We start from the raw sequence: 26,649 nt of genomic DNA, 5'->3' as shown, positions 1-26,649 counted from the left end.
ACCCAGGTCCCTGGTGCTGTGCAGCAGCAGTGCTAACCACTGAGCCACCGTGCCATGATCAGGGAACAACAGACACCAATTCTTAGCAGTCAGCTGCTGATACCAGGAGACTGGGCAGAAATTATTTAAATTCAGGGTGCGCCTCTCACTCTGCTGAATCTCAATCACCAAAAGTCTGGCAGAGACCTAGAATGCGATACAGGCCAAAATGTAGTCAAGTCACAGAGTACTGCTACATGTGTACAAGGCTGATGCGTATCAATGTCCCATGGGGCATTTTAGAGACTGGTACAAAGCAGCATTCTCCAGGGGAATGGGGACAAGTACAAATCAGTGACCCACAAAGTCAGGACTGGTACATAAGAGTGTACTCTACAGAGGTAGAGATCGATGCATAGGAGGTACTGCACAGAAAGGGATCGGTACAGTGGATGGCATTGGTACACAGTGTACCCGGGGCTATAGGGATTGGTATTGTGCTGTGTAACCTAGACCGGAGAAGTTGCAAGCCCTCTGGCATGAAATAGAAAAATCAGCTGACAGAGCAGTCTCTTTCACTGGGTCTCAGTTGTCGATGCCTCTATAATAAGATAGTTACTGAAGTTTGTGTAATTAAATCGTCTGGTGGCTATAAAGACTTTGTTTCGTACTGAGATATGTGCTTTGTACTGAGACAGTTTGACGCTGTCTTAAATGAACCCAGACTTGAAACTGATTCAGGAGAGGAAATACACATGTTTAACTCCCTACTTCCAGTCATGTGAAGAATTAAAGATTATAAAATGAGGCTAGAAATATTTCTAACAAACTGTTAGACATAGACTGTGTATCCAGATTGCAGGCAGACCTGTGTGTGGGCAGCTTGTTCCCAAGGAGAGGTCACATTCTCAGGGGGCAGAGACTGTATGACCTTCAGTCTCCAACTGAGTACGGCTGTTTGGCGGGACCTTAAGATTATGAAACATACCCCTTGTGTTTTAAAACAACAGGCATAACTAGCCTTCATATAATGCCTTTGTTCACAAATAAAACTAGCCATTGAGCCATAAAGGAGATACTAGGAGAGTTGACCATAAACTTGGTTTAATAATTGAGTTTTAACAATTGTCATGAAGAAGAACAGAGACTTTGAGAAGTGTAGGGAGAGAATTTCAAACCTTGGGTCATTGGCAGCAGAAGGAGTGATTGATTGTCAATAGTTAGAAGATTAAAATTGCGCTGTGAAAGGGCTTACAGTTGGAGGAGTACTGGTATCATGGAGTAAGCTGCTATTAGCCACAGGCCTGTGAATCTGATGCTGTTATTGAAAGTGATGCCTCTGAACCCCTGGTGGGACTCATTCATGACTTGATTCCTGTTCACTGCCTGGTGGTTACTGATGGAAAGTGCATGTGTTTGAGCAAAGGCCAGATCAGACAGAGCTGCAAGTGGTTAAGTAAATAGTTGGACCTTCCTACATTGACATGTGAGGATTTGGCACTTGGAAATGAGATAAGTGGCTGCTTTCCTGTCTTAGAATCACCCCAGGAATATTCCTGTCACCACAAAAAGGGTATTGGGCATTTAAGGGACTGAAATGACCCATGAAGAAATACCTGTAAGATCCTGATCCCATGTTGCATACCAATAACACCAGGAATGCCCAAAGCTCAGGGCTGATTGCTTCCTGCAAATGTGTGTGCCTGGTTAGCTGCTGTGCCCTTCACTCCAATTCACTATTAACTGAACTCCTGATTTCATATGGACTTCAGTAACACACCAACATCTTCATGGTGCACATCATATGAAAATATCATTGTAACTATGTGTTATGCCACTGAGAAAACTGATCTTTAATTAGACCCATTGCACAGAATCACAAGCTGGTTACAGCAAAAGGTGGAGACAGGTTCAACCCCTTCTGCCTGAGCCAGCTCTCTGAATGAGGCAGTCAGCCACCTTAACTTCCAGCTATTGGGAATACCCCCCATCCCAGTGTTTGAGGATGTGACACCTGATGTGTGTAAGGTGACTGTGAGCGTGGTCCTCAGAGCTGTCAATGCTCCCTCGCATGCCCTCGCCCAACACAAACAGGCTGCTGGCTATAGTGCCCAGCGACCAGCACCATTTTATTGGCCGTTGCCCCCAGGCACCTGGCCATGGATCCTGCCCCCAGAGTCCAGGCCATTGACCAGAGACAACAAAACTGCAGATACTGGAATCCAAGGTAGACAAACAGGAAGCTGGAAGAACACAGCAGACCAGGCAGCATCTGGAGAAAAGGAGCAGTCAATTTTTCGGGTATTACCCTTCTTCAGGACTGGATGTGGGGGAGGGGAGAACTGCAGATAAAGAGGGGGGGAATGGGTGGAGGCAGAACGGTGGTGATTGGTGGATACCATGGTAGGAATGACCTCATTGGTCGATGGGAGGGATGAATCCAGTTGGTGGCTGGAAGGGAGGCTCAGCCAGGGGAATGGAAGGGAGGTGGTGGGTCTGGAAGGGGAGCCAGGGGATGTGTGGGAAGGTTATTTGAAATTGAAGAACTCCAATGTTGAGTCCTCAGGTCTGTAGAGTTCCCAGGCGGAAGATAAGGTGTTGTTCAAATTTGCGTTGTGAGTTGCTGCAACACTGGAGGATACCAAGAACGGACATGTCAGAGGGGGAGTGGGGCATGGAGTTGAAATGGGCAGAGACTGGGAGGTTAGGTTGGCCATTATGGGCCAGGCAGAGATGCTCAGTGAAATGGTCACCTAGTCTACATTTGGTCTCATCAACATAGAGAAGACGCCACCCCCGGAGTCCAGGCTGTTTTCACCATCACATCCCTCTGGCTCCTGGCTCCTTGGTCCTAGTGTCTCCTCATCGTTTGGAAGTGTGGTCTCCGTAAGGAAGTTATTCTCCACACTCTGCAAATCCATTGTGCTCAGCAATATCTGTCCTGGTCACTGATTCACTCCCCACACCCAGGTGACTCCATTTCCAAACACCGTCTCTGGAAGGCCCTGATTTCACCCACTGCTTTCTCCAGCAGCACTGTCCTGTGTTTAAACACTCCATGATGGTCCATACACCTCTGCACCATGACAACTGACACAAACCTCAAAGGCCCAGAGTGAGTCTCAGCAGCTGCTGTCGTTTCTTGTGATCCACTCTTCTCAATGATGTCGGGATAGTTGTTAAATCGGAGTTCACCTCATCGTCATGATCCTGGCTCCACAAATTGATGCAACACACACACCAACCCCCATCTCCTCTTAAAACCCCTATACTCATACTACGTCCCCCCAACAACCCCCTTAAGTCACCCCCCCCCAAAAAACCTCCATCTCATTGACCCCTCTCCGCATTCTCAGACCCTGCCCCACACTCAGAACCCCCCCTTTCATTTAACGGACTCCTCCAAAATAACCCTTATGATCTGCCTTGACTGCTCGCAAACAAAACTTTTCACTGTACCTAGGTGCATGCGACATCAATAAATCAAATCAAACCCCCAACACTCATGCACCCACCCTGGACAACCCGCTTCGATCACCCCATCACCTTCTCAGACCTGTACCACTTATTGACCCCTCACCACATTTAGACCCTCCACACTCTCCCTCTCTCGGACTCCTCAAAACACCCCTTCTCAAACCGCACCTCCCACACTCATTCACACCCCCCAACAGTCCTTTTCAGTGACTCCCTTTCACTCTCATACCTTCACTTCTCACAGACACACCTCCACACTTTTACCCCCACCACACTCTCAGACCCTCCGCCCTCGCACAGAATCCTCCACACAAAGAAAGACCCTCTACGCTCACCCCCTCTCATTGACAGTGCCCTCTCACAGAGCCTCATCCCTCTCAAACGGACCAATCCCTTCCTTCCCTACGCACAGTTACTCTCTCTCCTCTTACATTAACTTCCTTCACACATAGCCCTAGTCCCAGGCCCACAGCATGGCATGGTGGTTCAGTGGATAGCATTGCTGCCTTACAGCACCTGTAGATCCTAGGTTCAATTCCCACCTCAGAAGTGGAGTTTGCATTTTTTTCCCTGTGTCTGTATGGGTTTCCTCTGGGTGCTCTGGTTTCCTCCCACAGCCCAAAGATATGCAGGTTAGGTGGATTGGTTGTGTAAATTGCCCATGGTGTGCAGGGATGTGCAGACTACTTGCATTAGGCATGATAAATGCAGCCTCTCAGGAATAGGGTAGGGGAGCGGGTCTTGCAGGGATGCTTTTTGGAGGGTCAGTATGGACTCAACAGGCCAAATGGCCTGCCTTCACACTATAGGGATTGTTTTGATTCTATGACTCAGACTCCTTCCTCAGCCCTCACACAGACCAGTTCCCTTCCCATCACACCCACATATGATTTGATTACCATCAAATCTGGCCTCTCACTGGGTCACACTCAGCTACTTACATGACTCTTTCCTCAAATCAACTTCAGGTGTTCTTGGTCTGACAGAACTGTCACTGCCCCCTTCCCTCTGATTGAGAATTCATTGACATTTACCAAACAGCTAGAGGCCTTATGGACCATCATGTCTGTGCTTTTTCAACAAAGGTCTGATTACGCTAACCCCATTTTGCAGCTTTTGGCCCATGGCCCTGGATGCTATGGAAAAGCAAGTGAATATGTAAGCCCTGCTTAAATGTCACTAGAGTTTCTGAGTAGCCAACCTTTAAGGCAGTAAGTTCCAGACTCTCACCCTTTTTGTGCGTGAGAAAAATTCTCCTCAACTGTCCTCTCAGCCTTCCACATCTGACCCTAGATGGCTGTGCATGCTTGTCATTGACCTCTCGGCTAATAGAAAATGTGTTTCCTATCCACCCTATCTGTGCCCTCAATCTTACACATTCTATCAGGTCCCCTCTCAAACTTTGTTGCTGCAAGGAAAACAACTCCAGCCTATTCAATCTTTCTTCATAGCTCAGACCCTCCCTCCAGCCCAGGCAGCATCCTAGTAAGTCTCCTATACACTTTCTTTTACATAATCACATCCTTTGTATAATGTAAGGAAGCAGAACTGCACAAAGTATTCCGGCTGTGGCCTGAGCTGTGTTTATATATAAATATATATACACACTGGGACCATGGCAGCTTGCCACTACAATGCACTGTTCAGGTAATAAACCATCCTGAGGTGCTTCATAGCAGCCGAGACCCTGTCCACCTGCTCGGGAAAATGTAAAACTCTCTTGGCACAATTTTGAAAATGGGTGTCCCCAGTATCAAGTGAATATTTGTGTTGCAATCAAGGTCATGCATAAAATAATCTGGCCATTGTCACATTACTGTTTGTGACAGTTGATTGAGTGTAAATTAGCTAATACAGTCTGCACATTTAAATAGTCATTATGCTTCAAAAGTGTTTCATTGACTGTAAAGTAATTTGAGCTATCTGGGGCCTCATTTTCCAGTGCCTGTACCTCAGTCGTTTTACATTTCAAAATTTCTTGTGCATGAATAATAAATCCTAAACAAAGCCCAATGCATACATCCTCCTTCCCCTACTCTGCTCATGTACCACCCTATATGCAGGACTGAAGGTCAGGCATTTTTGTGGACCCCATCTCACTTTACAATTAAGTAATAATGGAACAATGGGAGATACCAAATTGGAGATGGGCAAATTGTGAAGAGTACTGTAATATGACAGTAGGATAGGCAAATAGGTGACAGATATAATTCAGTATGGAAAAATGTGAAAGGATACACTTCAGAAGTAAGGATAAAGAAAGGAGTGTTTTAAATAGAATAGGAGGGGTTAGAGGGATCTTGGCATGATGAAGCTTGTTTAAAATGTATTTGGGGTATTGTTTGCGTTTTTTTCAATATTCCATTGTGGAGCCGCCTAATCTCATTAGGGTGTTACCAGGGATGTGAGGTTCTATTTGGGAAGAGGGGCATGAGGATTTTGGAATTTTGACTAGAATTGTAAACATAAAGATGACCTGATAAAGGTGTCTCATAAAGCAATAGGCTGCTTCTGTGGTGATAAGGACATAAATTTACAAAAATCACAGAATAAATTAAAGGGTTAGAAAACATTTCTTTACACAGAAGATAGATGTGAAATGTGCAATTCACTGTTGAATGACGATCTATAAATTCAATCTAAATGGGAATTAGATACCATAAAGAGCACGGAAACTTTGATCCAGCATTTAAGATGACAATGTTCTTTATAACCTAAAAATTAATCTTTCAGTGATCACTGTCCCTGCACCGTAATCTCTGCCTATAACTTGACACCCCTTTCTTTTCATCATCACATGCTACACTCACATTAGTAAACAGCCTTTATTGCATTTACTTCGCAAATGATACTTACAGATACCTTTATAACAGGATGCAAGGGATCAAGTAGGTGATGCAGGATGTGCTGTGGAGATGTGCAGGAGTTTAAGACACAACCAACCAGAGCTGGTAAATGACAAAGATGTGACTGCCCACACCCATGCCAATGATTCACTTTTTTATTCTTTATTGTTTGTTTGTGGAATGTGGGTGTAAGTGGCTAACGCAACATTTATTTCCCATCCCTAATTGCCCAGAGGGTCATTTAAGAGCCCATCACATTGCTGTGGGTCTAGAGTCACATGTGATTCAAGTAAGGGCAACAGATAGAGTCATTCAGCACGGAAACAGACCCGTTGGTCCAACTAGTCCGGGCCGACCATGTTCCCAAACTAAACTAATCCCACCTGCCTACATTTGGTCCATATCCTTCCAAATCTTTCCTATTCATGTACTTATCCAAATGTATTTTAAACATTGCAACTGTACCTACATCCACCATTTCCTCTGACAGTTCATTCCACACACCAACGACTCTGTGCAAAAAGGTTGCCCCCTTGCCCTTTTTTAAATCTTTCTCCCATCACCTTAAAAATATGCCTCCTAGTTTTGAGCCACCCTCCCTCGGGAAAAGACCTTTACTATTCACCGTATCTTTGCCCCTCATGATTTTATAAACCTCTATAAGGCCACCCCTCAACCTCCTACACTCCAGGGGAAACAGTCCCAGCCTATTTTCATATGTCAAACTTTCCATTCCCAGCCACATCCTGGTAAATATTTTCTTAACTCTCTCCAGTTTAATAATATCCTTCCTGTAACAGGGCAACCAGACCTGCATGCTATACTCCAGAAGAGGCCCTGCCAACATCCTGTACAACCTCAACATAATGTCCCAACTCCTATACTGAAAGGTCTGAGCAATGCAAGTAAGCATGCTAAACACCTTAATCACCCTGTCTACCTGTGACACAAATTTTAAAGAATTATGAACCTGAACCCTTAGGTCTTTCTGTTCTATAACACTACCCAGGGCCCTACCATTAATTATATAAGTCCTGCCCTTGTTTGTTTTACCAAAATGCAATTCCTCACATTTGTCCAAATTAAACTCCATCTACCACTCCTCAGCCCATTGATCCAATTGATTAAGATCTCTTTGTAATCTTGGACAACCTTCTTCATTGTCCATGATACCACTAGGTTTGGTGTCATCCGCAAACTTACTAACCATGCCTCCTATATTCCCATCTAAATCATTTAAATAAAGACAAACAAAAATGGACACAGTACCAATCCCTGTAGAATACCAGTGGTCACAGGCTTCCAGTCTGAAAAACACCTGTCCACCACCACCCTCTGTCTCCCACTATAAAGCCAATTTTGTATTCAGTTGGCAAGCTCACCCTGATCCCAAGAGGTCTAACTTTAATTAGACTACCGTGCAGAATTTTATCATAGGCTTTATTAAAGTCCAAGTAAACAACATCTATCGCTCTGCCCTCAATCCTTTTGGTTATTTCCTCAAAAAACTCAATCAAGTTGGTGAGATATGATTTCCCATGCACAAAACCATGCTCATGATCCCTTATCATTCTTTGCCTCTCCAAATGCACGTAAGTCATACGTTCCAGAGTCCCCTCCAACAACTTAACTTCCACCGATGTCAGGCTCACAGGTTTGTAGTTCCCAGGCTTCTCGTTATAGTCTTCCTTAAATAAAGGCAAAACATTAACCACCCTCTATTCCTCTGGCACCTCACCTGTAGTTGAAGATGATACAGATATTTCTGCTGGGGGCTCTGCAGTTTCCCCCCTAACTTTCCACAATGAACTAGGATACACTAGATCAAATCCTGGTGATTTATCCACCATTATATTGTCTATGACTTCCAGCACATCCTCTTCTCTAATGTGAACTGTTTTAAAAAAATCAGTATTTATTTCCCTGCGTTCTCTGGCTTCTATTTCTTTCTCCACAGTAAAAACTGTCATGAAACATTCATTTAATATTCCTCCCATCTCCTGAGGTTCAACACAAAGACACCCTCGTTAATCTTTAAGGGGCCCTACTCTCTCTCTGGTAGCTATTTTGCTCTTAATGTATTTGTAGAATATCTGTGGATTATCCTTAATCTTATCAGCCGATGCTATCTTGTTTCCCTCTTTGCCTTACTGATTTCTCTCTTAAGAATGCCCCTACACTGTTTATTCTTTTCAAGAGATTCATTTGATCCCAGTCATCTATATCTAATAGATGATTCTTTTTTATTCTGGACTAGAACCACCATATCTTTATTCATCCATTGTTCCCTAATCATACCAACCTTACCTTTTACTGTAACAGGGACATAATGTCTCTGAACTTTCATTTTCACACTTTTGAAAGCCTTCCACTTGTCAATCGTCCCTTTACTTGAGAACAATCTACTTCACTGAATGCAAGCTGCTATTATGTACTGGATTCATGAGCTATGTTGTCTTACTGTCAAGTAGCCACACTCTGCAGCGGTGGTTCAAAAGCAGATGACACTATCATCATCATTGGCAGTCCCTCGCAGATGAGGATGATTCTGTTCCACTCTCAGGGTGAGTCTGTAGGTGGCTGTACAGGTTGATACGGTTACCGCAGGCTCTGTTACACTAGGGGCAGGTGGTGGTCATGGGAAGGGATGAGTGTAGAATTGGTGTGGCGGCATTCTCCTTTCGCTGATTTTGCCTGGCTTCCATTTTTTTCTGATGGCAAGTCTTGAGGTGCTTGATGCCTTCTCGATGCGCCTCCTCCACTTTGGATGGTCTTGGGCCAGTGATTCCCAGGTGTCGGTGGGAATGGCGCACTTCACCAGTGAGGCCTGGAGGGTATCACTGAAGCGTTTCCTCTGTCCACCTGGGGCTCGCCTGCTGTTTCAAAGCTGGGAGTAGGGCACGTGCTTGGGGAGTCTTGTGTTGGTCATGTGGACGACGTGCCCAGCCCATCGAAGCCAATTAAGGGTGATCACTGCCTCAGTGTTGTTGGGCTGTCGGCCAAGGCCGCTGGTGATGGTGCGTCTTTCTTCCCAGCGGATTTGCAGGATCTTGTGCAGGCAGCATTGTGGTACTATAGACTGTCACAGAAAACACATTTAGCTGGGCATTCACCTCCAAGACTGTCTGTGTATGGTTGGCTGGTTATTTAGTAGAGTCCCTTTCAGCTGCAATAAGTTTCAGAGTTGACATAGAACACTGTCCTCGTCTAAAGGACATTAGTGAATCAAATGGGTTTTTAATGTAAGTCAGTCCCCATATTTGGAGGTGGTGGTGTATAAAGGGTATGAAAGGGTTAATACTGAGGGGCATCTTAAAACACCACCCACTATAATAATATCATATGGATTTGTGAGCAGTAGAGTCTAGGATTTCAAAGGGTGAGACCCAGTATCTGGTCCTCCTCAAAGACTTTGCAACACTGTCTGTCCTATCAATGTAACTTGTAACTAGTTGTTAATGGGCAAAACATTACAAGGACAAAGCTTTTGAGAAGATTTGTAGCTCGGGTTCTGGATGAGGTTGCAGACTTGCTTGTTGAGCTGATGTGTTTGGTTGCAGACATTTCATCACCCTGCTAGGTTAACATCATCTTTGCGCCTCTGGTGAAGTGTTGGCGTTCTGTCCCGCTTGTTATTTATATGTCTCGGTTTGCTGGGGTGGTTTGCATTACTTCCGGTTCTGTTTTTCAGTGGTTTGTACATTGGGTCCAGTTTAATGTGTTTGTTGATGGAGTTCCGGTTGGAATACCAGGCCTCCATGAATTCCCTGGCATGTTTCTGTTTGGTTTGTGCTATTAGGATGTGTTGTCCCAGTCGAATTCATGTCCTTCTTTGTCCAAGTGCATTGAGACCAGTGAGAATTGGTCGTGTCTCTTGGTGGCTAGTTGGTGTTTGTGGATCCTTATTGTCAGTTTTCTTCCAGTTTGGCCTATGTAATGTTTCTCACAGTCCTTTCATGGTAGTTTGTATATTACATTAGTTTTATTAGTTGTAGGTATGGGAGCCTTTATGTTCGTCAGTAGCTGTTGCAGGGTGGTTGTTGGTTTGCGGGCTACTCTGATACCTAGGGGTCTAACACACGGACAAAGAAGGACATAAATTCAACTGGGACAACACATCCATAATAGCACAAGCCAAACAGCGACATGCCAGGGAATTCCTGGATACCTGGTATTCCAACCGGAACTCCATCAACAAACACATTGAACTGGACCCATATAGAAACCACTGAAAAACAGAACTGGAAATAATGCCAACCACCCCAGCAAACCGAGGAATATAAATAACAAGCGGGACAGAACACCAACGCTTCACCAGAGGCGCACTGATAATGTTACCTTGCAGGGTGACGAAACGTCTGCAACCAAACACACCGGCTCAGCGAGGAAGTCTACAACCTCACATTACAAGGACCTTTTCTAGTGGTTTCCCTTTTACACACTAGACCAAACAAGCCCTGTTGATCCCCAGTCTGAGAGGACAGTGGCAGTAAACATACAATATGCTGAGGTTCAGACTCGCTTTGACTGCCTGTATAATGACAGGGATATATTGAGGTTTTAGAAGTCAACTTGGGTGTTCTTATTAATGGAATGTGCTTAAAAATTGAGAAAAAGTAGAGTTATGGGAGTGAACAGGAGAATGAGATTAGACCAAACTCTTTAGGCTGAATGGCAGATTTTGTCTGCAATGTGCAGCGAATCTAAAAACAGGACTGATAGATTGCAAAGAAGAAGCCATGAATCTGGTCAAATGACTGTGACTGAAGTTAAACATTAAACATGGAACAAAAGGGTTAATTAAAAATTTTTCTTTAACATTTTCATTTTGGCGCTCACCTTTGAAACTTAGATCCCCCAACAGCAAATAAGACAGAATCTTTCTGAATCTTGTGTTCTTGAGTTGCTGTCTTCCCTGACCTATGTTGTCTTCCTGACTCTTGCAGCACTTTATGAAGATGAAGACGTGAAATTTATGATGGCAGGCAGCAACTTACAGAAAATCAAATCGAGATTGTGGAAGAAAGATCGACAGATGAAACTGCAGGAGGATGGCTTGACTGTCTGGTGTGAGTCCAAATCCCGGAAAAAGCCTTCTACTTGTGAGTATCTCCCTGTGGGCACAACATCACGTACATCACTGCTTTGATTGGCACAGATCTGCCTTAAGCACCTGGTCGTGAAATCATTATTTATGAAATATTCTGCTATAAAAATGCAGACCGTTTCCCCCAATCTACTGTGGAACAACAGATAGCACATAACCCTTCAGACTTGCTGAAGCAGTAAACAGGAAACTGAGACCAGACATCATAATGAAGAGTCAGACCATCAAATCTCCTTTGCTTTAGAGGCTGGTAAAGAGAAGACCTTTGATCGGATATTTAAATGACATGCTATTTGATTGTGATGGAGGTAAACTATCCCTCCTTGTTCTTGTCGACTTGTCTATAGCCTCTGTGGTTAACCACACCATCCCATGCCTCTCCTGCATCACTTAGCTGTGTGAGACTACACACATCTTCCATTCTTATCCATTAAATCCTGGCCAGAGGGTCATTTGCAGTGATTTCTCTCCTTGTTCCTGTATCATAATCCCTGACTCATCTCCCTTCCCTGCACAGGATTTCATGAACCCTCTCCTCATCCTTATTTGAAATGCTGCAGCTCCATGGCATCATATCATAGAATCCCTACAGTGCGGATGGATGCCATTAGGTCCATTGAGTCTTCACCGATCTGCCGAAGAGCATCCCACCCAAACGCACTCCCACACCCTGTCCCTATGACCCCACATTTACCATGACCAATCCACCTAGCCTGCATATCCCTGGACACTACAGGGCAATTTAGCATGGCCAGTCCACCTACCCGACACATCTTTGGACTGTGGGAGGAAACCGGAGCACCCGGAGGAAACCCACGCAGACATGGGGAGAATGTGCAAACTCCACACAGACAGTTGCCCAAGCCTGGAATCAAACCGGGGTCCCTGGCGCTGTGAGGCAGCAGTGCTAATCACTGAGCAACCGTGCCACCCCTTGTCCAAAGGCAGCATTAGTTTTAACATGTAGGTGGCGACAGCCAGCTCTTGCCTCTTATCCACCATCTCTTGACTTCTCCACTGTTGTTAAATTATTTGATTGATTGCTTATCCAACATCCCGCATTTGATAAGCGGAAATTAAATATTGGGAAGACCAAAGTCAATGTCTATAGTCCCTAATTCAAACTCATAGCTGCCAAATATAGACCTTTTTCACGTCAACAGCCTGTGACTAAAGCAGATGGTTGATAACCCTTGATATCATATATGAGCCAAGCTGTGTTTTGAACCACATCTCCTCTCTGTCACTAATACCCACTTATACCCACCTTCACAACATCATCTGACTCCACCTCTGCCTCATCTCCTCTACAATTGAAACCTTATTCACACCTTTTACCTTTATTCATTCGGGATGTGGCCATCGACAGCTGGGCCAGCATTTGTTGCCCATCTCTACTTGCCTTTGAGAAGATGGTGATACACCACTAATTTGAACTGCTGCAGTCCATTTGCCTTAGGTAGGCCCACAATGCTGTTAAGGTGAGAATTTTGAGATTTTGATCCAGCGACAATGATGGGACAACAAAATATTTCCAAGTCAGAATGATGAGTGGCTTGGAGGAGAACTGGTAGGTGGTGGTGTTCCCATACATCTGCTGCCCTTGTCTTTCTAGTTGAAAGTGGTCATGAGTTTGGAAGGTGCTATCGCAGGACCCTCGATGAATCTAAAAGATGATGCACACTGCTCCTGTGGTGATGGAGGGAATGGTCATTTGTGGATGTGGTGCCAGTCATGCAAGCTACTTTGTCCTGGATGGTGTCAATCTTCCTGAGTGTTGTTGAAGCTGCACTCATCCAGGCAAGTATTCCATCACTCTCCCAAATTGTTTGCATTATGGACAAGCTTTGGGGAGTCAAGTGGTGAGTTACTCAGTGCAGGATTCCTAGCCACTGACCTGCTGTTGTAGTTGCAGTATTTACATGGCTAGTCCACTTCAGTTTCTGGTCAGTGATAACCCCAGGTCCAGTTCAATTTCTGGTCAATGCTAACCCCAGGATATTGATAGTGGGAGTTCAGTGATGGTATTGCTATTGAATGTCAAGGTGCGATGGTTAGATTCTATCTAGTTGGAGATTGGCATTGCCTGGCCAATGTGTATTGTGAATGTTACTTGCCACTTGTCAGCCTAAATCTAGATATAGTCCAGAACTTGCTGCGTATGGACATGGACTGCTTCAGTGTCTGAGGTGTCACAGATGGCACTGATCATTGTGCAGTCATCAGTGACCATCCCCACCTCTGACGTTTTGATTGAGGGAAGGTCATTGATGAAGCAGCAAAGGATGGTTGGGCCTAGGGCACTCCCCTGCGGAACTCCTGAAGTTGAAATGACTGATCTCCAACAGCCACAACCATCTTCCTACATGCTAAGTATGACTCCAGCCTCTAGTCAAGACTATTCCAATACATCCTTAGCTGGTTTCCCACACATGACCCCCTTTGAACTGAGGTTATCTGAAACTCTGCTGCCCATATCCTTATTTGCATCAAGTTCTGTCTTCCTTCTCTCCCACAATGGCTCAATTTTAACATTATCATTCATGTTTTTAACTCCCTACATGGCCTCACTTTTCCTTATCCCTGTTATCTCTTTTAATCTCACAGCTTCTGAAATGTCTGAGCTCCTGCAGTTTCTCTAAGTCCAGCCTGTTGAGCACAGAGTCACGGAATTGTGATGGTAGAAGGAGGCCGTTACACCAGCACTGGCTCTTCAAACAACTCTCATGACCTAGTGCCGATCTCCTGCTTCCCCCCCCACTTATCCCTGCAAAAATTATTTCTTTTTAAATAATCATCTAATGCCCTCTCGAATGGCTCAATGGAACCTGTCTCCATCACACTTCCAGGCAATGCAGTCCATACCCTAACTATTCATTATGTGAAAAATTCGTTCTCCCATCACCCTTGCTTCTTTTGCACACCAGTTTAAATCTGTCCTGTTGTTCTTCTTCTGTTTTGGGCAGGAACAGCTTCTCCCTATCTATTCTATTCGTCCCACTCTTGATTTTGAAAACCTCTATCAAACCTCCTCTCCCCCTTCACTGGGATATCACAGCTATTACAGATACATTGCTGAGGGAGGGTCAGGACTGGCAGCTCAGTGTTCCGCAGTATAGATGTGATAGGAAGGATAAAAGGGGAGGCATGAGAGGAGGGGGAGTGACATTTTTGATTGGGGAAAGCATCACAGCAGTATTTAGAGAAGATGTTCCTGGGGGATCATCCAGTGAAGCCAAATGGATGGAACTGAGAAATAAGAAGGGGGTGATCACTTTGATGGGATTGTACTATAGGCTTCCCAACAGCAAGTGGGAAATTGCGGAGCAAATGTGTAGTGAGATCGCAGATAGTTGTAAGAATAATAGGGTTGTAATATTGGGGGATTTTAACTTTCCAAACAAAGCCTGGAACTGCCATAGTGTTAAGGGCTTTGGTGGGGAGGAATTTAAGTGTGTTCAATAAAACTTTGTCAATCACTACGTAGATGGCCTACTACAGAAGGGGCAAAACACAACCTCCTCTTGGGAAATAAGGCAGGGCAAGTGACTGAGGTGTTAATGGGGGAGCACTTTGCGACCAGTGACCATAGTTCCATTAGTTTTAAAATAGCTATGGAAAAGGATAGGCCTGGTCTGCATGTTAAAGTTCTAAATTAGGACAAGGCCAATTTTGATGGTATTAGGTAGGAACTTTCAAAAGTTGATTGGGGGAGGCTGTTTGCAGGTAAAGGGACATCTAGCAAGTGGGAGGCTTTCAAAAGCAAGATAACAAGAGTTCAGAGACAGCATGTTCCTGTTGGTGTGGAGGGGAAAGCTGTCAAGAAGTTGGGAACACTGGATGACAAGAGATATTGAGGCTCTGATCAAGAAAAAGAATGAGGCATATATCAGGTATAGACAGCTGGGATCAAGTGAATCCCTTGAGGAGCATAGGGGATATAGGAGAACTCTTTGGAAGGAAATCAGGAGGGCAAAAAGGGGACATGAGATAGCTTTGGCAGATAAGATTAAGGAGAATCCAAAGAGATTCTACAATTATATTGAGGTCAAAAGAGTAACTAGGAAGAGAGTAGGCCCCTTAGAGATCAATGAGGACATCTGTGTGGAACCACAGGAGATGGGTGAGATCCTAAATAAATATTTCATGTCAGAATTTACTCTGGAGAAAGACTGGAAGCAAGAGCACTTGGGGGAAATAAAAAGTGATGTCTTGAAAAGAGTCCATATTACAGAAAGGGAGCTGCTGGAGATGTAAAAATGCATTAAGATAGCTAAATCTCAGGACCTGATCATAGGTATCCCAGGTCATTGTGGGAAGCTGGGAAAAAATTGCAGAGCCCCTAGCAGAGATATTTTAATGACGAGTGAGTTGCCGACAGACTGGAAGGTGGCTGATGTTCTGCCATTATTTAAGAAAGGCTGCAAGGAAAAGCCAGAGAACTCGTCTAGTAGCTCACCCATTTCTTGCAGTTCCACACAAAGGGTGGCCTTGTTGATCTTTAAGGAGTCCCATTCTCTCCATAGTTACTCTTTTGCTCTTAATGTATTTGTAGAATCTTTTTGGATTCTCCTTAACCCTATTTGCCAAAGCTATCTTATGTTCCCTTTTTTGCCCTCCTGATTTTCCTCTTAAGTGTACTCCAACTGCCCTTATGCTCCTCTAGGGATTCACCTGATCCCAGCTCTCTATACCTGCAATATGACTCCTTCTTTTGACAAGAGCCTCAATTTCACTAATTATCCAGCATTCCCGATACCTACTAGCCTTGCCCTTCACACCAATAGGAACATACTGTCTCTGGAGTCTCTCATTATCTCATTTTTAAAGGCCTCCCACTTTCTAACTGTCCCTTTACCTGCGAATAGCCTCTCACAATCAACCTTTGAAAGTTCTTGTCAAAATTGGCCTTACTCCAACTTAAATCTTTAGCTTTTAGATCCGGTCTATACTTTTCCATAACTAATTTTAAGACAAATAGAATAATGATCGCTGACCCCGAAGTACTCCCCCACTGACACCTCAGTCACCTGCCCCGCCTTATTTCCCAAGAGAAGGTCAAGTTTTGCTCCTTATCTAGTAGGTTCACCCACAAACTGAATAAGAATATTTTCTTGTACACACTTAACAAATTCCTGTCCATCCGCAAGCCCTTAACACTTTGGCAGTCCCCATCTATGTTTGGAAAATTAATTCCATACCATCCCTTGATCAAGTTTTGAGATACGACCTTCTCTGCACAAAACCATGCTGTCTATCCCCAAAAAGTCCATATTTTTCCAAATATGAGTAAATCCTACCCCGAAGAATCTTCTCCAATAATTTCCCTACCACTGATGTAAGGCTCATCGGCCTGTAATTTCCTGAATTATCCTTGTTGCCCTTCTTAAACAAAGGAACAATGTTGACTATTCTTCAGTTCTCTGGCACCACTCCTATGACTAAAGTGGATACAAAAATTTTGTACAAGACCCCAACATTTTCCTAACCTGTCTTCCTCACCATTCTGAGATAGATAACATCAAGTCCTGGGGACATGTCTAGGTTAGTGGTTTTTAAAACACCCACGCCACCTTTTTCTTTGTTGATGTGCTTCAGAATATCAACAAACCTGGTGCCAGACTCACCATCCACCACTTCTCCTTTGTGAATACCGATGCCAAGTATTCATTAAGGACCTCATCCATTTCCTCTGGTTCCACACATAAATTCCCTCCTTTGTCCTTGAGTGGGGCTATTTTCCCTGAAGTATCGGAGGCTGAGGGCTGACGTTATAGTCGTTTATAAAATCATGAGGGGCATGGATAGGGTAAATAGACAAGTTCTTTTCCCCGGGGTGGGGGAGTACAAAACTAGAGGGCATAGGTTTAAGGTGAGAGAGGAAAGATTTAAAAGGGACCTGAGGGGCAACTTTTTCATGCAGAGAGTGGTGCGTGTATGGAATGAGCTGCCAGATGAATGGTGGAGGCTGGTACAATTACAACATTTAAAAGGCATCTGGATGGGTGTATGAATAGGAAGGGTTTAGAGGGATATGGGCCAAATGCTGACGAATGGTACTAATTTATATCGGATATCTGATCAGCATGGATGAATTGGACTGAAGGGTCTGTTTCCATGCTGTATATCTCTATGACTCTATGACCTACCCTTTCCTCTTTTCTTTATATGTGTATAAAATGCCTTGGGATTTTTTTAAAATCCTGTTTGCCTAAAGACATTTCATGGCCCCTTTTAATCATCTTAATCCCTTGTTTGAATTCTGTGCTGCTACCCTTGTATTCTTTGTGGGCTCTGTCTGTCTTCAGTTTCCTAAACCTTATGTATGCCTCTTTTTTGCTTTTTGACTCAGCTGTCAATTTATCTTGTTATCCAGTGTTACCGAATCTGTCTGTTCTTATCCTTCATTTTCACAGGAACATGCAGGTCCTGAATTCCAGTCAACTGGCCTTTAAAAGATTCCCACATGCCAGATGTGGATTTACCCTCAAACAACCACCCCCAATTCACATTCCCCAGTTCCTGCCTAACAATGTGTTAGTTAATCTTCCCTCAGTTTAGTACTTTCACCCAAGTATGACTCTTATCTTTATCCACAAGTAACTTAAAACTTACAGAATTATAGTCACTGTTCATAAAATGACCCCCCACTGAAACTTCGATCACCAAGTTGGGCTTATTCCCCAATACCAGGTCTAGCATGATCCCTTCTCAAGTTGGACTATTTGCATATTGTTTGAAAAACCTAACTGAACAGCCCTAACAAAATCCCCCATCCAAGTCCCTAGTACTAAGCGAGTCTTAATCAATATAAAATCACCCAACACAATAACCCTGTTGTTTTCGCATTTTTCCACAATCTGTCCATTTATTTGTTCTCCTGTCACCTGCTGGTTATTGGGAAGCCTGTAGTATAATCCCATCATAGTGATTACATCCTTCCTATTACTGAACTCCACAAAACTTTGTGCTTTATTTACTGCTCTCTCCTCTTGTCCTGCCACCCTTAATGATCTGTGCGCAATTATACTGAGGATCCTCAATGCCTGCAATCCTTTTTGAATTTGTACCCCATATTTTGTATTGTCTTTCAATGATTTTCTTAACAAAGAGTTTCACCTCACACTTTTCTCTGCATTGAATTTCATCTGCTACCTATCTGCCCTCTCCGCCAACTTGTCAATTACCTTTTGAAGTCCCACACAGCCCTCTTTACAGTTTATTATTCTTCCAAGTTCCGCATCATTCGTAAGCTTTGAAATTATTCTCTGCACACCACGATCTAGATCATTAATGTGTAACAGGAAAAGTAAGGGTTCCAATACTGACCCCCATGGAGCTCCAGTACAAACCTCCTTTCAACCCCAAAAAAATCCATTAACCATTACTGTATTCCCTAGCACTCAGCCAATTTTGTATCCACATTACTGTTGTCCCTTTTATTCCATGACCTACAACTTTCCTTGTAAATCTGTCGTGCAGCACTGTGTAAAGTTCATTTTCGAAAATCCACCTGGACAACATCACCAGCTTTATCCTCATTGAGCCTTTCTGTTCCCTTGTCAAAAAAGAACTCCAGCAAGTTTACTTCAACACTACTTCCCCTTTGGAAATCTGTGCTGACTCTTCCTAATCAACCCACAATTATCTATTTAGTTCTGAATCTTTAATTTAATCCTCAATAATTGTTTCTAGACATTTCTCCACCACTGAAGTTAATCGCTGGGATTATCTTCACAATCTTTCTTGACTGAGGCCATAATGTGTGCAAGCCCACTCTCTGGCACCTTCCCAGAGTTTAGGGAATACGGAAAGATTACGGCCAGTGCCCCCACAATTTCTACCCTCACTTTCTTCAAATCCTGACCATTCACAATTTTAATTGCTCCAATATTGGTGTTTGTTCCTTCAGCTGCCTGCCGCCATGATTTGCAATACCATCCCCAAAACCTATCCCTCTGTACTCCTCATTTAAAACTTGTCTCTTTGACCAAGGTTTTGGTCGCCTGACTTTGAGCTTTGGTGTCAACTCCTGTTTAATAGTGCTGTTGAGCACTTTGGGATGCTTTGTTATGTTAAAGGTTCAGTATAAATACAGGTTATTGTTAAAAATTAGGGTAATAAAAAATGTGAGAGTTGTGTACTGGAAGTTCTTCTGCAGCATTTGAGGCCTTGAGATTGAAGCACTGTAACAAATACAGCTACCAGGATATCCATTACAGCAATCTCTCCTGGAATGCAAAATATCCTTGTGGCTGTCCCTTGGTTGAATTGCACCTGCCAACAGAAAAACATTGTGAGAATATTATGTGTATCTAGCTGGGAGGCTTTGGTTTGTATCTTGAACTCTAAGTTTCCCCCAGAGTCTGGGAGTTCACTTCAACTACAGCAGTCATTTTTTCATAATCAGCTTCAGTTCAATAGAAATCGAACTGTTGTATGGAAGGCAGTGAGCAGACATGGATTTGGTCAACTGTGTTTGAGCTTGGCTGTAAAATGTCTCTGTCTTGTATTTGATTGAGAGTGAGAACTTGTGGGGCTTACCTGGCAAATTTGTTCACAAATGTTTCGTCACCCTGCTAGGTAACATTGTCAGTGCGCCTCTGGTGAAGCATCGGTGTTCTATCCTGCTTGATATTTATGTGTCTCGGTTTGCTGGGGTGGGTGGCATCACTTCCGGTTTTGCTTCTTAGTGGTTGGTATATGGGGTCCATCTCTACATGTTTGTTAATGAAGTTCCAGTTTGAGTGCCAGGCCTCCAGGAATTGTCGTGTGTGTCTTTACTTGGCTTGTCCTAAGTTGGCTATCTTGTCCCAGTCGAATTGGTGTCCCTCTTTGTCCACGTCTATTGAAATGAGTGATAGTTGATCACGTCTCTTTGCTAGCTAATTGGTGTTCATAAATCATGTTGGCTAGTTTCCTTCTGGTTTGCCCTATGTAATGTTTTTGGCAGTCTTTGCACGGTGTCTTATAAATAACGTTGGTTCTGTTAGTTGTGGTTATCAGATCCTTTATTCTCATCACAACTAAGTTGTCCCAATTTGACTGGGTCAGCATAGCCATCCTCGGACAAACCAAGCAAAGATGCGCATGAGAGTTCCCAGAGGCCTGGCACTCAAACAGGAACTCCATTAACAAACATATAGAGCTGGACCCCATATACCAACCATTAAGAGACAAATCGGAAGTGATGCCACCCACCCCAGCAAACCAAGACACATAAATAATAAGCAGGACAGAACACTGACACTTCATCGGAGGCGCACTGATGATGTTACCTAGCATGGTGACAAAACGTTTGCAAATCAACTTACCAGCTCGGCGAGCAAGTCAACAACCGCTTATTTCAGTATGTCTCAGAGGGCAGTGGTGGTTGGGGAAATCTGCCGCATTCAGGCCCTGTGGTAGGATTTAATTCGGGCTTCAATGTCATGGAAAGCTCCCATTGGACTCAGTGGGAAATATGGATAGGGAATGATACAGAAATTAATGGCACATGTTTCAGGTCTTTTATAATCTATTGTGCGCACTCTTTCTGTTTGTCTGTCTTTTCCCTCTCTGTCTGAATACCGTGAATCAGCCCCTCAAGGCAGCAAAGATTTTCTTTTTCCCCAAAGAACTTTATTCGTAAAATATATTCCAAAAGTTTTTGAATTGGATATTACAGAAAGTGCAATAAAATTCAACCTTTCTTCGTACAGCATGTTGCACTTGGAGGTAGATACCTCAATATAATTTCTGGGTGGCGGAGATGTTTTGAATACGGAATAGAAGATAGGAGCGGGAGTAAGGCATTTAACCTCCTTTCAATATGGTCATGGCTGATCATTGAGCTCAATACCCTAATCTTGCCCTTCCCCCATATCCCTTGATTCATTTAGCCACAAAAGCTACATCTACCTCCTTCTTGAAAACACAATGTTTTGGCCTCAGCCACTTTCTGTGGTAGTGAATTCCACAGGCACACCACTCTCTGGGTGAAGAAATTTCTCCTTGTCTCAGTCTTAATTGGTTTGCCCCTTATCCTTAAAGAAGACCTATGGTTCTGGAATTTCCCCACCATCAGGAACATCCATCTTGCATCTACCCTGCCCAGTCCTGTCAGACTTTTAAACGTTTCTCTGAGATCCCCTTCATTCTTCTAAACCACAGTGATTACAATCTTAACCAACTCAATCTCTTCTCATGTCAGTCCTGCCATCCCAGGAATCACTGGTAAACCTTCGTTGCACTCCTTCTATAGCAAGAACATCCTTCCTCAGATAAGGAGACCAAAACTGCACACATTATTCCATTTGTAGCCTCCCCACTGCCCTGTATTAACGGCACCGACATCGTGCTCTTGTACTCAAATCCTCTCACTTTGAACGCTAATGTACAGTTTGACTTGTTCACTGCCTGCTGCACCTGCGTGTTTACTTTTAGTGACTGGTGCATGAAGATACCCAAGTCTCATTCAACATTCCTTTCTCTCAATTTACAGCCATTCAAATAATAATTTGCTTTCCAATTTGTGCTATCAAAGTAGATATCCGCAAATTCATCCACATGAAACTGGATCTGCAATGCACTCGCTCAGCCTGTCCAAATCACACTGCAACATCTCTGCACCCTCTTCACAGCTAACCCTCCCACCCTGCTTTATATCATCTGCAAATTTTGCAATAATACATTTTGTAGCCTCAACTAAATCATTAACATTTATTGTGAATAGCTGGGGTCCTAATAGCAATCTCTGTGGTACTCCATTTGTCATTGCCTGCCATTTAGAAAAAGACCCATTTATTCCTATTCTTTGTTTCCTGTCTGCTAACAATTTTTTAACATCTCAGTACATTACCCCAATCCCATGCACTTTAATTTTACACATTAATCTATCATGAAGGTCTTTGTTGAAAGCCTTTCGAAAGTCTAAAGAAACCACATCCACTGCCTGCCCCAATCAACTCTAGTGCTTACATCCTCTCAAATTTCCAGTAGATTTGTCAAGCATGATTTCTCTTTTGTAAATCCATGTTGACTGTGCCCTATTCTACCACTGTTTTCTAAGTGCTGTGCTATAGAGTCCTTGATAATGGGCTGTATCATCTACCCCACTACTGATGTCAGACTCTTTACCTCCCTTTTTAAACAGTGGGCTTACATTAGCTACCCTCTAATCTGTACAAACTGTTCAAGAATCTAAGGATCACTCTTTGGCTTTTCCATTGAGCCTTGTCTGATTCACACATGTTGGTCATTATTAATCCCCTCTCCTCTGGATTGACACTACAGAAACACTCTGAATTTTCTCTGCCCATTCTTTAGATGGGCTGAATCTTCTGGGCCTGCCCAGAGCGTTACAGAGCCATGCCTGAGGATTTCAATTGCGCGAGAGGCCAAAGGTTCAATGTTTGTAGAAACATTCAGACATGTCTGATTTCCAGACCTCCTACATGTCCGGGAATCACTTATTCCACCATTTGCATTTTAGGAATCGTCGCCATTCCAGCAGATTGGGAATTTAATTCGGGTGTCATTTTGTAATCTTTAAAACAGCAAAATGTTGCCATCTGAGGACATGTACTAGACATGTAGCGGACAAGGTAGACAGATCCCTCTTAGTGAGGTGACCACTCAGCCCCTTCAGAAAAGAGCAGATTTTTGGTGCAGGTCCTTTGTGTCTTGGGTGAAGGCTGACCATGTTGAGCAGTTCCTCAAAGCTGTTGGTCAGAAGAGCTTGGTCATCCACAACTTGAAGGAATACAACTTGAAGGTCAGAGGTGAAGGTTGACTGGGCCCATTAGCCTGCCTAATCAAGGCAGCCACACTGGCTCTCTCGAGCAAATCCAAGTGGGGCAGGCGAGCTTGCGTGAACTCTGAGGTTCAACTTCAAAGAGGCAGTAAGTTAAATGGAGATGGAACATAAAAGAGGTTGGGGCAAAAGTAGGATAGCTGTCAGAGAAAGGCAAGGAATTCAACTGAAATGTCCTGATTGTGGGGAATAAAGAGAGTTACTATTAAAGGGGAAATGGGGACAGTGTGGGGTGGGGGGTAAATATGAACGGTGGGGAACAATGGGGATAACCTGGTGGGGTGGTGAGAGGGAGACTGTAGTGCAACTGAATGGGGGCTGCAGAGTATAAGGGTGAAGTTGTGTAACGTGTTGTCAATTGGGATTCAGTCAGGGAGAAGAGGAGGAATGTCTGTGGAGATTGGAAATGGGCCAAAATTACTATAGGTGAATGAAGCTGGTCAAAGACAGAGGGAGAGGATATAAGAAGGCCATCAAGGAAGTAAAGGGAGGGGGAAAGTTGAGGGTACAAGGGCAAAGAATCAACAGAAAAGTCACAGAATCAGGATTGCTGTGAAATGTGCAATTTTTTTGAAGGAAGGATTAATCTGCACGTGTTTAGGCTGGGTATAAACATACCCAAAAAAGGCAATCTGGAATGAAACTGGAAAAAGCTTTTGTGGCAGCAGCCTGTTGAGGCAATCACCCATTGTAAACTGAAGACCAATACATGCCAGCCATGCTCCTCATTCCATCAACTTTCACCAGAAGCTGGTGAACGTTCTACAGCAATGCTGATGGTGGGGTTGGTATTAGTTGGACCCTAATGTGCAGTCAGCTGCACAGGTCCATTCACAGACCACTGCCCATAAAAGTTAACACATGGAGAGGAAATTCTTCTGTAGGATGAAACTTCCAGAGTTTAAGGGCTCCGTTGCAAGGGTTAATGAGAGGTAACAGTTGTCTCATTGTGCTATTTGTCAAATGCATGGACAGCAACAGTAAGATAATGCTTATGAAGCTTCATATGGTCCCTGTGTGTGCGCGCACGCGTTTGTGTGTGTGTGTGTGTGTGTGTTCGTGTTCATGTGTGTGATGTTTGCCTGAAGTGTTGATAGTCATTCCACTGTTTGTGGTGGTGGTGGCCTTGGCTTTGGTGAGGGGCTGTATGGTGTGTTGGTTCTTGAAGTGACAGAAAGGGAGTGAGCTCATGATGTATGAGCTACTGAGTGCTGTGGACCACTTTTTGATGTGGGAGTCATAGCAGATGTGAGAGAGGCTGTATCCTGGTGTTGCTGTTAGCTGGTCATCAATGCAATGAAGTGAGAGACTGATTAGACATAAGGCATTTGATAGAGATGGCCATCGTCCAAGATGGTGTGTGATGGCCGTCTATGCGGACAACAGCTCAAGGATCATGAAGGACTTGGGAGACAATGATACTTGCTCTGGCAGACTGCAGAAGATCATTCAATTGTTGTGGCGCTGCATGCAGCCATACCTTTGAACTGGCCATGCACTGACTGCCTCCCCTCCTTATACACCCACGCTGTCTTTGGCAACAAGTGGCCATCCGTGGTGAACAGACTGTCTCACACTGTGCAGGAATAACTCAAGGAACTGGTCACTAAATTGTGGGGCTTCCTTCTCCCTCCTCTCTGCTGGCTGTAGGCTGCGTAAGAGTCAGAATGCAAGGTCTGCCAATTCACCTCAGGAATGAATTTATGCCAGGCTGCTTTTATAAATATGACACCTGGAAGTACAGAAGATCCTGACGGGAGAGATAAATCTCCCTGCCTGCCTACCTATCAAATTTGGTATTTTACCACATGTGTATGTAATGAGCTTTAAAGAACATTATTATGTGAGAACCTGACCCAATCCCAAACGGAAGTACTTCTCTCTCTCTCTGGGCCCACCACAATACTTAGCCTCAGAAGAGAAAGTTCTGTCCGATGTCACTATCTCTTTAAATTTCACCTGCATGCAATCTTCCTGAATTTTACAGTTAACAGAATATAATAACGACAGCAGGTCAACATTAATCCTCTTGGAAATAGGAACATGAGGAGATCATTTAGCCTCTCTAGCTGTTCTTTTCTTCACTAAATTACAGCTCATAGTGACCCAGCTACATTTATCCACAACTGTATCATATCTTTTAATATCTTTGATTTGAAAAGAACTATCAATCTCATATTTAAAATTTAACAATTGGCTCTGTATGAATTGTTGTTTGTAGAGGAGAGTTCCAAACTTCTTTTATCCTTTGTGCAAGAGAACTGATTCTAGATTACAATCCTGAAAGGTCTGCTTCAAATTGTTAGAATAAAGCCCCATTTCTGAAGAATGACCCTGACCTAAAATGTCAACTTTCCTGCTCCTCTGATGCTGCCTGGCCTGCTGTGCTCCTCCAGCTCCACACTGTGTTATCTCTGAATTTTACTAGCACCTGGAAAGTGGGCTGGGAAGCACAGAGGCCAGTAAGCTGATTGGGTGCCAGGTTGGTTATGCTGCCTCATGTTATCCTGCTGTTAGGCAGTGAATATGGCCTTAGTAAGGTCATGTTACGCTGCCATCAGCATCTGGCTGCCGGAACGCCCTCTCCCACCCACCAGGTGAAGAGGTCACCAACTAAATAGTGAGGTGGTTGGAGTTTGGGGTTTTATTGCTAAAAACAGGTTCTTGGGCAAGGAAGACAGCATCTGAAACCCCAACTGGTTCTGTGGATTGATTTGACCTCCAACCCTCTGCCCTGCTCATGTACAGGTAGTTTTCCTATAACACCATAGTTGCATTCGTGTGTGACCTTGTGCTATAGAAAATCATTATACGGTACAGTAGAAAGTTCCCATTAACCAAACAGTGTCCACTATACATCAAAATCGCATTAGTCAATTTGCGTTAACAACACATGCGTTATAGCAGAAATACTTGTACCATATTTTTCTTACCTATCTACCAAACTGCTGAGCTTTCCTGCAAACCACATCAGCAGCCACTTCTTCTAGTGGCACTGCTAAGGTTTCAGTCTTCCCACCCTGTGATTAGGACAACACGGGCAATAACTCGCTCGCCATTAGTTGTGGGACACGTCTTCCAGACACAGCCAATTAGGTGCCTTCCCGAGGTGAAATTGTTGACAGATCCCACCCAACCTGGCATGAGACCCCATCTCTTGGCCTTAAAGCTAAGGAAGCTGTTCTGACCTCTCATGGCCATAATTGGATCTGCATAGTGACTTTACTGAAACTGGCTGCAAGATGGATGTTCCATGGATGTTCCTCATGGTAGTGGTCACATAACTATGGCAAATGAGGAAGCACATTGGTACAATATTGCACTTTATCCCTGAAAAAACTGACAAGCGTTTAACAAGAATAGATTGCAGACCACCTCAAAGAATTGAGTTATTTGTAAAATGGACCAACAATTTCATATCTTCAACTCAATGTTCAGCAGATTCA

At 43.8% G+C, this 26,649-nt stretch overlaps 1 protein-coding gene across 3 annotated transcripts in view; it reads left to right on the top strand.

The window, feature by feature from the left end:
- The window catches only part of LOC109919639 (1-phosphatidylinositol 4,5-bisphosphate phosphodiesterase delta-3-like), a 142,260-nt gene that overhangs the window by 14,436 nt on the left and 101,175 nt on the right, over positions 1–26,649 (top strand). For all 3 annotated transcript variants that reach the window (XM_048614543.1, XM_048614542.1, XM_048614544.1), the window contains exon 2: positions 11,249–11,404. In XM_048614543.1, the coding sequence (XP_048470500.1) occupies positions 11,249–11,404 (156 nt within the window). The remainder of the gene's footprint in view (positions 1–11,248; positions 11,405–26,649) is intronic.

Source organism: Rhincodon typus, chromosome 30, assembly GCF_021869965.1.
Source record: "Rhincodon typus isolate 14 chromosome 30, sRhiTyp1.1, whole genome shotgun sequence".
NCBI lineage: Eukaryota > Metazoa > Chordata > Chondrichthyes > Orectolobiformes > Rhincodontidae > Rhincodon > Rhincodon typus.
This window is presented reverse-complemented; position numbering and strand designations above follow the sequence as displayed.